The sequence below is a fragment of the Limulus polyphemus genome, unplaced genomic scaffold, assembly GCF_000517525.1.
Source record: "Limulus polyphemus unplaced genomic scaffold, Limulus_polyphemus-2.1.2 Scaffold953, whole genome shotgun sequence".
Classification (NCBI taxonomy): domain Eukaryota; kingdom Metazoa; phylum Arthropoda; class Merostomata; order Xiphosura; family Limulidae; genus Limulus; species Limulus polyphemus.
In genome coordinates, this window is record NW_013666563.1 from 47,169 (window position 1) to 58,905 (window position 11,737).

At 31.3% G+C, this 11,737-nt stretch overlaps 2 protein-coding genes across 5 annotated transcripts in view; both read left to right on the plus strand.

Moving 5' to 3' along the window:
• Positions 1-10,509, plus strand: part of LOC106461414 (peptidyl-prolyl cis-trans isomerase G-like) — a 52,591-nt gene extending 42,082 nt beyond the window's left edge. For all 4 annotated transcript variants that reach the window (XM_013921233.2, XM_013921235.2, XM_013921234.2 and 1 more), the window contains 3 exons: positions 1,821-3,903; positions 6,516-6,574; positions 10,022-10,509. In XM_013921233.2, coding sequence (XP_013776687.1) covers positions 1,821-3,903; positions 6,516-6,574; positions 10,022-10,202 — 2,323 coding nt within the window. In that variant the 3' untranslated portion in view covers positions 10,203-10,509. The remainder of the gene's footprint in view (positions 1-1,820; positions 3,904-6,515; positions 6,575-10,021) is intronic.
• Positions 10,247-11,304, plus strand: LOC106461409 (serine/threonine-protein kinase PRP4 homolog). The gene is made up of 2 exons (XM_013921229.1): positions 10,247-10,293; positions 10,335-11,304. The coding sequence occupies exons 1-2, from the start codon at positions 10,247-10,249 to the stop codon at positions 11,302-11,304; spliced, it is 1,017 nt and encodes a 338-aa protein (XP_013776683.1).
• Positions 11,305-11,737: the final 433 nt, after the last annotated feature.

The following is an 11,737-nucleotide window of genomic DNA, read 5'->3' on the forward strand; positions in this document are numbered from 1 at the left end:
CAAATGCAAAATTTTAAAAGGCTTAGCAACTGAGTACAAACTAGAAGAGATAATTGCTTGCTTTACTTCTTTATTTACTGTTCTCTGTGTTGAAAAAGTAAGTTTAAGAACTTGTTTCTAAATAGTACTATATATATATATATATATATATAATGTATAATGATTGAAATATGACTGTATTTTATAAAATACTAGTCTACTAAAACACATCCAAGACAGGTCACTTTGTAAAGACTAAAGGTCAGTTTTATAATATTTGATATGGGAACATGAGAGCATATGTGTCTTATCATTGTAACTTCTGCATTGTTAGCCAGGCACGGCTGAAAGCATTTTGTGCTTGTTGTAGTTTTTGTACTGTAACTTTTAATACAGTATGCATAGATTATCGGTAAACATTACAATGCTTTCATGTGCAAAATATAATTTTTTTTTATTAAGTCTTAAGGTTTGTTAAGCAGTGTTCTTCTTGTGCCTTTTTTTTCTTTTCACATGCTGCCTATCCAACATGCAAGGTAATTTTCATTTTATGATTAAAAATACTTTTATGAATCAGACAATTTTCAAATTTCTCATGCAAAATCTTTATAGTCCAGATAGTTATCAAACATTTCTTAAGTAAAAACTTTATATCTTATCTGTTATTTTCACTAATGAATCTCTGTATGGGTTCGGTAGATTTGATCAGTCTTGTAACCACCATAAAAAATTAGGAAAAAAATATAAATTATGCCTCTGTTCTAGAATGACAACAAATAACACAAAAACATAAATGTTTATTCTAAATAGCTTAAATCTCATAACATTATACATATATATTTATTTATTTATTATTTTTATTTTATTGACCTTTCAACCATGTCTGACAAACATTACAGAAATTGCAATGATGCAATGCATGTGTACTCATGTTACTGTTTGCAATACTATAAAACTGGCCTTTACAAAGTGACCTGTCTTGATTTTGTTCTAGTGGACCAGTATTTTGTAAAATACAGTCATATTTTGGTTATAATGCATTATGTAAGTGTATATATATTATTATTATTATTATTACTATTTACAAATAAGTTCTTAAGTTTCAGTTATTTTTCTTAAAATATAGAACAGTAAATAAAGAAATAGAAAACAGTGATCTCTATCACAGAATTCCACTGTAAGTTATCATGCTTACTAACTAAATTGTATTTAAGTCTACAAAACTAATGTTTTTCAAACAATATTTTCACTTATCCCATCCTTTCGAGATTCAAGACAATATAAATAATCTTGGGAACTTCTCACCTTCAAGACTTTGTATTTGGACATCACAAACATTTAATTTGAACCAAAGTTGCATTAATTATACCATGTGACACTATGTACTTTTAAATTAGAAAATTAACTAATCGATATACATTAATAAAATAGTAGTTTAATAAAATTTGTAATGGAAATCTACAAACATGATGAAATGCCCTTTGACCCATAGCGATAGGGTTAAACACATTATTCAAAGCCAAACAACAATAAAATTCTAGAATTGTTAGTTCCGTGTAATTTTCAAAGATTCCAGAAATCTATGAATTCGTCTATTTTTGTCACCTTTTCACTTCATAATTACATTTGTAGCATGCAGGTGTAGAATAGGATTTTTTATATGTTGTAAAGGTTATTTTTCTCAACTTAAAGCTGTTGAAATCATTTATGTACAAAATTTCTTTTGTGTCAGACCATTATTTGGCTGCACTAATATGACTGTATTCCTTTTAATATTTATGTAGAAACCATCAATATATATATAAAAGTTGTTTGTTTTGTTTCTTCCTTCCTGCCTAAAGCCATGAAAAAGCTGATAAAATTGCAAGAACAGAATCCACAGAAGGACGTAGCACACTAGACAAAATTCCAAAGGACAAAAAAGATGGAGAAAGAATCAAAGAAAGACAACGAAGTAGATCAAGAGAAAGAAACAGAGATCCTTCTAAGGATAGGTATCGGAAATCCGAGGAGAAGTCTCAGCGTGATGAAAAAAGAAGTAGGCAAGAAAAGAGTGATCTTTTAAAAAGAGAGAAAAAAACAAGAGACAGGTCGGAAAGAAGTGGAGAAGACAGAGAGTTTAATGATACCAAAAAAAATAAAGAGAAATATAGGGATGATAGCGATAAAACCGGTAAACGTAAGAGTTTAGAAAAAGATCTTAATGTTAAAGAAAGTCACCACCGAGAGAAACGAGAAAGCAACAGAGAGGCCAGGCACCAAGAAAAAAAAGATAGTAACAAGGAATCCCATCACCATGACAAAAGAGACAGTAGTAAGGAAACTCATCACCAAGATAAGAGAGAGAGCAGCAAGGAGACCCACTATAAAAATAAAAATAAAGAGACTTACTATGAGGATAAAAGAGGATTTAGTAAGGATCACCTCTACCAAGAGAAGACTGATAATATTAGGGAAGCTCGCCACCAAGACAAGAGAGAGATTAGTCAAGAAACTCATCAGCAGAATAAAAGAAATAGTCATAGGGAAGTTTATCGCCAGGAAAAGAAAGTTAGCAGTCGAGAGTCTCATCATCGTGAAAAAAGAGAAAGAGATGATCACCTCCAGGAAAAGAATTATCCTATTGAAAATGAAAGAGAAAAGAAACAAAATGTTTCTTCTAAAGAAATAAATGAAAAATCAACACATCTTTTAGTTGATGTAGAAAAAGATAATCATAATAAAGAAACTGATACTAAAGATCATGGAGATATTGATGAGAGTGACCACAAAACACCAGAAATAACACAAAAAGAGAAAACACCAGTACACAATAAGAGCAAGGATGAATTGTCATATGATGTTGAGAAAAACATTTTGATCGAAAACACTGAACCTGACTCAAAAATAGAAAGCCCAAAGCTTCATGATGATCAATCTGATACAGAGAAACCCTCACTTCAGGAGAAAGGTAATGAAAATGAAGGAGGAGTCCTCTCTCCAGAACTTCAGGAAGCTACAGAATATAACCATAAAAAAAATTATGCTGATATATCAAAAGTTCCTGACAGTAATGTCAAGAATTCTTCAGTGGAAACAGAAGCTGTTACTAGTTTTGAGATAGAGAACCTTCCAGAACATAAAGACAGTGCTAATGATTATTCTATGGTTAAATCTACAAGGGAAGATCAACACCAAGATGACTTTTCAAAGGAAAAATGTGATAAGGAAGAAAACTATATATCAAAAGAAGCCAACAAACAGACTGTTGAACAAGAAGAACACCATACCTTAGAGAGTGTTTTTCTTCCTAGTGACATACCACTGCCAGATATGGAACCTCAAAAACCACCAAAAGAATATACATTTCCAGAACCACCAAAAGATATCAGTTACCAGGCATTATCAGTTGATATGCAGGAAAAACATATTCCAAAAGAAACTGTCTCTAAAAAACTAGTTACAGACCAGATGAAGCTTAAAGAAAATGTGGAAGATTTCTCAAAAAGAGAATTTTTAGATCCTTCTGCAGTAGAGTTAAATGAAACGAATGCATCATCTGAAGTAGAAAATGTTTCAGTACAGGAAGAACAAGATTTGAAAATATTGCCGGCTGACAAAAATCTAATGTCTAATTTAAATGAAATCCCTGCTGTAGAAAAGACTGAGGAAAAAGATGTGACAGTCATAACTGGTACTCCCACACCCAAAGAAAGCAAGAGTGAACATTCTAGTAAGCAGAATAAAAGTAAAGCAGTAGAAGATGACACTCTAACTTTACATATATCACCTGCTGAACCAGAAACAAAGGATACTGGGAGTCACCTTGAAAATATACCTCCTCCAGCTTTTCATATACCTCTTCCTGAAGAAGGTGACTCTTCAGTTTATCAGAGCTCTGAAAATGTGTTGGTTGCAGAAAGCCATAAGGAAATTCCCGAGAAGGTATGGTTATTATTTCATATATATATATATATATTGAACAGTTATTTATAGATTTCATGTTAGTTTATACGAGTTAGTTTATAGTTTAGTCAACCATGTTATGCCCAAAATGTGTTATAGATGTGGTTTTGAGGGTATGTATGCTTAGTTTTAACTGTTTTAATAAAACATTGACTAAAGAAGAAGAAAAGTCATACTTCTGTTTACTTTTTTCAATGTGTTTTCATCAATGATTATAAGAGGAAGTTTAATTGTCTTAAAGTAGGTTATATGATCTTAGGAAAATGATTTTTAATGTACTTAATGAAATAAAGGAAGCTGTGTGATAACTAAGAATTTCTGGTAGTATTGCTGAAAGAAATAGCTGCTTATAAAGCTGCAAAATATAAATGAAAAATTATGTTGTTCCACAAACTTAATTTATCTGTACTCTTCTGTATTTTGGTTAACATCATACTAATGGAGAGAGAATGTCTTTTTAGTACTACAAGGTATCGTTCTACATTAGTAATTTAATCAGGACTTATTTATGTCATCTAAGCCTCAAATACACCATTCCTGTTAAATATAAAGTGCCGTTATTTTGAAATTTATAAGTTTTGTTAACTACAGGGGAAATCTTTTCTGCTCATCTAAAACTCCCATCTCTAAGTTATTAAAATTAAGAAACTTAACTGTACTGTTTGTTAAATATCAGAGTCTATTATATGTTATTATTATTGAGCCAAAGCCCTACCTTTCACACAAAAAATTAATAAATTTATCTGAATGCTGCTAGAAATCGCTTGTTTTATTGTTAAACGTAATAATGGATTGTTAGTTGCTAGTCTTAAAAATTCATTTCACATCAGTTTAATGTTTCACATTTAAGAGTTAATTTTCATAAGGACTATAATTTTTAAGTTTCAAATACCCCCAGTAGTTTCCAACAGTAGATATTGGACATTGAAGATAGGAGGATGAAATATAAAAAATATCCACATAAAAACAAGTTTCAGCTGTTGTAACAAAGGTGATGGTTGGCATTACAAGTTAATAGTTCCTGAAGTTTGATGAGAAAAGTAAAAAGTTCACAAAGTGATACTAGTCTAAATGGGGATGTTTATTATGAACAGTCCCTTATATGACGATTTTAGTTTCATGTAAATCTATGGTTCCTGTTCTTAGAGCCCTAATACCATTTTAGCTCTCATATGACAACTTAAATTTTGAAATAAAAAAATGAATTTATTGTTTTGAGTATCTCTTCATGCATTACTATCAATTTTCAAATAAATTGTTTCCCCCCTCCCCCCAAAAAAAATATTGGTCCCACTTTTCAAAAAGTTTTTGTTAAATATTTGTGAGTATCTCAAAAATAAAATTAACATGAAAATTACTACATAGATTGAATTTGGATTACATTTCATAAGTATTATTCACAATTAAAGTTTTGTAAAATAACAAATACCAGTACTTTTCCTTTGAATTTAAATAATAAAAACTATAAAGAGGCTTGTCAATAAAACGATAACAAAAACATAGATTTTATTCTTTTACCAATAAATTATATTGTGAGTACCTTTTATTGTTCTTATGATGACTTTTTTATTGTACTGTCTGTTTAGACTATATTTTTCAAAAATTAATTGCTGTTTAGTTCCTTAAGTTACCACTAGACTGGTAACAAATATAAGATTGTATGAACAATATCATCCTCTTATTACATCCATACAATAGATACTGTTTTGTGCTTAAATATGTTAAATGAGATCGAGTGTATGGACACTTTAAAACCTCTGCTGTAGCAATTTATTGACAACAAACCATGGATGACTTCACTGAAACTCGTGTTTAACAATTTGTTTACATTAGAATGAAATTACTGGAAATAGATTATGTTTAACCCTCAAATTATCAATTTATTTTTATGCTGTTCACTGTTGGTGGAGTCTACATATTGCACAATACTTAGTAATTTTAATTTTTTCGTGTTATAGCACTCGTTATAAAGAACTGACCAAGTAATTAAATAATTCTACTAACTTCCCACATTACTCCTAATGATTCAAAGTATCATAAGCAGATTAGCATAGGTCTTAAAAGACCTATTCATAGTAATGTTTTTAACTTCATAATCATCAATGGGATCCACACAGACCACAAATTTTTTAAATACATTTTTTGTAAACTGCTTATACATCATATTACTTGTTGGTATATATTCAGTGCTCATCCTAGCCACAGAGTTTTGGGCAAACAATTTTATAGCCAAACCTAACACAATTCAAACATGAGGCACAAATAATCAAAAACTGATGAAAAGTAAAGGGTGATGTAAAAATTGCATCTCTTAAGAATTTTTAAATAACAATAAATAAAACGTAATTTTTTGTTTGTTAAAGTAAATGTACACGGTTTGCAATAGATATAAGATTATTTTCATATAATCGTTTCTACAGAAACTGAAAATTCAAAACCACATTACACACATTTGCCATTCTGATTTTTTTTTTTTTTCCAATTCAGTAAAATATTTTGTTGACTTCTGTATGTAAACAAGTGAATTTAGAAAAGTGCTTATTTTTTAACTGTTGTCTTAACCATGAAAAACTGATTTTTCATTTTCATAGGAAAACATACAAGAGGAGAAATTGGAATTCAAGCCTGAAGACAGTGATCAACATGTTAGGTTATTATTTTTTTATAATTTTTATGACAAAGTATAATCATGGGCTTTACCAATGGGGGTAATCAGGTATATCAATGATCCCCTTTTAAAACTCCATTGCAAAATGTAATGTTATAATTTTATATTTAAGTTCTTTTGTTCACTGATGTTTTTCCTCGGTTTGACATGACCCTTGTTGTGGCCAGTGTACTGGACTGTTAATGTCATGCAGCTTACATGTATTATTGATTTCAGATTAGTTATAATTTTTAGTAAATGTGTTTACCATAGATATCCTTATGTGGAACTATTTTGAAGTCTTGTGGATGCATTTACAGGAGTTCTGTAAAATTTACATAAGCATCATTTAGTTTTTTGTTGTATTTTAGCATAACTTTTAGACTTAACTTCACATACAAGTTTGTATTGGTGGACAAAAGTACACATTGGCTTAATGTACAGACTGCAATTCTCTCCCATCTGTACTAACCACACAATTATTACTTGTTAACCTACAATGTTGAGCAGTAACCTGCATTTAATCATTAGTATCCATTTAATCTGACTACTCAGTAAGACCACCCTCGAAGCTATAAAATACGAGTATCTGTCATTCGTGTTTTACAGAATTGTTGTATATTGATCTACAAAAAATCTTTCAATTTACTCTTCATGCCAAGTTTATGTATTGATTCCATAACTGGTGTTGCTGACCTTACAAGTCTGACTATGGTCAGACCAGTACTTTTTTGACCATTTAAATATATTTTATTAAGGAGGTTTTAAGTGTCACAATCATTTCATTTATCATATTATTATTTGTTCTACTGTATCTTGTAGCAGTCTTTGAAATGTATAGTGAGATACATAAAGATAAATCCTATTTGTGCATTTTCATTCAGACAATATACCAAATTTAGCTACTCTTATATTCTTACAACTTCTGCTCATAAAATTGTCCCTTTTTTTTAGGAATTGGTTCAGTCTCCCAGTTTTATGAGAAAAGCTGGTACAGACCATACCCAATATTGACCTAAACCACAGTAGAGGTAGAATGACAGTTTCATCTGATGGTCTTACTTTCAGAGTATTTCAGAATTTTCCAACTAGTGAGAGATTGTTTTCAGCTGTTAGGCAGCTTAAAACATTGTTGATACCCACGATGAATCAAATCAGATTGAATAATGTTATCTTACTCCATATCCATGAATCTACGACTGACGAGCCTAATCTTCTCATAGCTGTCAATCTTTTTGTTAGCCTCTTGGAATGTTTCAATTGAGAGTTATTACACAGTAATCTAATGAGACAGTCATGTGACCCATTTTGTTTTATACATACAATTTCTATAATTCATTATGGCTGAATGTAGGGAAGGAGACATTAACCCTCAAACATCACCACAACTAATGTCACTCACTGAGTCTTAAGTTTTGAAACACATTTTTTTCAGTATTTACTGTGTACATTAGTGAACGCTGGATTTACAGAAATTAATGACAGTGATTACATTAATGTGTGTGTGTCCACTGAAATTGGTCAAAATGTGAATGAATGAAGTTTTTGTTTTCTAACTTCAAAAATTTTTCTCTTGGTACATTCATTACACGTAATAAATCACTCTAAATGCACAGTAAGATTGTTTGAATTAAGTAATTTTATCTCTATGAAACTGGTACATGTACTGCTATTATTATTGTTATTTCTGAATTTTATGTTGAGAAAATTATGATGTGGGAAGGTTTCTGGGATGGAATGTTTTAGTTCAAGTAACTTGTGTGTGTGTCACAAATCATAATTGCCAAATGCAATGGGTTGGAAAGACAAGTCATCTGTTTTTTTACAGTTTCCAGGGAGCACTGGATAGTGTGGGCACATGTTTGATGCAACGTGGTTCTACCAGTTTAATAGTTTCCTCCAGCCCTTTATCTACCTAACATTATTAATATCCAGTACCTTACTTATGGATGACCCAGTAGTATATACTTCCTTCTGCTTTCATTTTAAGCTACATGCCAAAATTATTTTATTGATCTACTCCAGGCATGTACAACTTCTTCCATGGTGTGGGCCAGACAGCAATTATTAAGTGTAATTGTGGGCCACACCTTATGAAACAAAACTAAAATTTAAAAATACTTCAATTTCCTTAGCAAAATTTCTTGTTGTTACCTTAGAAGGGGTACAAATAGAGTAGCAGTAGAATATACAGTGAATGAGTGTTATTCAGATAATAGAAATTATGAAAAATTAAATGTTTTAATCATTTAGTGAGTTACATTCAGAATTTAATTAAACTACTTTTTGTTTGTTATACCAATTAGTATAGCAGAAAATCGTAGATAATAATCCATATTTTAATATTATATAAGTTTTAAGTTCTTAAATTTATAAGGCATTATTAAAAAATCTTGAATTTCCCCTAGTGCAAGAAATGACTTTTGTTTCTCTTCTCTAATTTATTCACCACCCCTCCAATAAGTACGGAATTTAACGTAAATTACTCACTATAAGAATAATTTTCCTAGCCTTCAATCTTGTTTGGTTACAGAGCCATCAAATATAAAATTAGAATCCTCTTGTCACACCTTCTCTCTTTCAGGATTTGTTAATAGTTCTCTCTTACGTTTAATACTATATTTTTATAACCAATAGAAATCCAAGATTTTCATCTATCAAATGACGTATTACATTACATTGTTTTCTGTACAGAGAATTGTCAATTTCTTTTTTAGTACAAGCTTGGTACTTCTAGGTTGGATGAATTTGTAACGGCTCTTGTCGCGTACTTAGAAAGCCAAAAAAAATTTATACTTATGAGACATTGTCTGCTTTTTGTGTGTAATTTCATTTTTTCCCTGGTTGAGTACAGAAAAAAAAAAGAGTTCGTGGGCGGCTTGCGGGCGCACGTTGCACATGCCTGATCTATTCTGTATATACACGAAGTTATATACTAACGTGTACTGTGTATATATATAAAAAAAGACGGTGATTTTTACTTTAAGCCATTGTTTAACATCAGGAGCCAAAGTTTGCCTGTTAAACAAGCTGAGGTTAGATTATTGGCCTAATATTAGCTATAAAAAATCCATGTATATTCTGCAATGTTTATATATTGATCAAAATAACAAGCTGTAATTTATCTAACGATTAACAATACAAGCTAATGTTGACAAATGACTGATATTACAACCGAGTTTTACTTTTATGATGCACGTTATAAACAAAGATTGTAATTTACAGTATACATACACATATACCAAAATTACTTTTGGATGTAAAATATAGACCGCTACTCCTGAGAAACTAATGACACATCAGGTTAATGTTATTTGGGTGTTCGATTTTTCTTATTTTCAGCTTCTCTCTCTTTTATATTTAAGCTTTAACTGTGTATTTGTTTATTATTGAACTCATGTGGATAGAATTTATTGTACATGTTTTCCTTTCTCCTATACGTTTTTCCAGAAATAAGAAAACCTTATTTAGGGAAAGAAAAAATTCCAGCATGAAAAGAAAACAAGAAGAAAAAGATCAGTTAGTAGCAGTTCCAGAAGTAGTAGCAGCAGCTCTAGTAGTAGTAGCAGTTCTGATAGCTCTAGAAGCAACAAAGGTCTTGATAAGGATAAGAAAAAAGGAAAAAAGGTAAACGGAGTTCTTCAAGTAGCTCTAGGTCAAATTCCTCCAGTGATGATGAGAAATTCAAGTACAGAAGTAATCTCAAGGAAAAAAAGCAGAAAGTATCTTCAGTTGATAGCACTAAAAAATTTGAATCCAAAAGTCAGAGTCTTAAAAATGAAGGAGAGAGTAAGGAAAAAGAAGTTTCCAAATCACGAAACAAAAAGAAAGTCAAATCACAAGATGTTTCAGATGACGAAAAAGTTGCTCAGAAGAATGTTGTTAATAGGTTTGGATCTGATGATTCTAAACAAAAAGAACAGAATAAGAAAACTAAAGATGAAAGTCCAAGATCACAATCTGTAACACATAGACGTAACCAGAGAGTATCAGAAACCAAAGCCACTAAACGATCAGAGAGTCCAGAGCCTCCAAAAAAGAAAAGTGATGGAAAAAAAGAAAAACATCAACTGAAGAGTTCTCAGATATCTGCAAGTAAAAGTCCTGTAAGAAGTAGTAGAACTGAAACCACCAGTGCACCAAAAAGAGTATCAAGAAGCAAATCAAGAAGTCCACGTACCAAAAAAACTAGAAATGATGACAAAAGTCCCAGAAGAGGATCTGTTAAGGAAAGAATTAATAGGAAAAGATCTAGATCTCGTTCTCCTAAGCGCCAAACACCAACCTCTAGAGATCGTGGTCAGAGGGCTCAAGAATCATCAAGATATAGGAGGCGTTCTCGCTCTCTTAGCAGAAGCAGAAGCCGTTCCCGACAAAATACAAGGTTCATTGGGAGATCTCGCCAAAGGTCATGTAGCAGAAGTGCTGACAAGTACAGTAGGCCTAGGAGAACCTCACCAATTGAAAGAAGAACTTTTTCATCCCGACAGAGCCGAAGTCCACTGAGAAAAGAAAAGGATTCACGCAGGCAGAAATCAACCAGAATTGATCAAAGTAGGGGAGCAAAAAGGACAAGGCAAAGCAGCAGTTCAAGCAGTTCCAGTTCAAGCAGTAGCAGTAGTAGTAGCAGAAAGAGTGACAAGAGAAAACGTCAAAGAAGGGGAAGAAGTCGGAGCTCCTCTGGTTCAAGTGGATCCAGCTCATCATCACGAAGTTCTCGTTCTTCTTCATGAAATTACTTATTATTCTTGACATCAGAATAAAAGGCCTAAAAATCATTTTTCAACAGTAGATACAATAATAAATGATGTTGAATAATAGAAAGTGTATGATGATTTTCTATATGCATTTTCTATGTAATGTTTTTTCAAAAACATTTGTAAGTTTTAAAGAATTACAGTGTGTTCCGTTTACAGTGCTTATTCTTACTTACCTGTGGAGATATACTGAATGTTGTTTCTTTATGTATATCTTTAGATTTTTTCCCAGACAGGTAAATTCTTAGAAGAAGATTCACTTCAATAAATTTTTAAATAAAATAAGAATTGTTACTTCTCATAATATGCTATATGATCAAACTCCCCAGTGATACACAAGTATAAAATATCCTCGAAATATTAAAATATAGTTTTCTTCAGAGACAATTGGACTTTTAAAAATAATGGA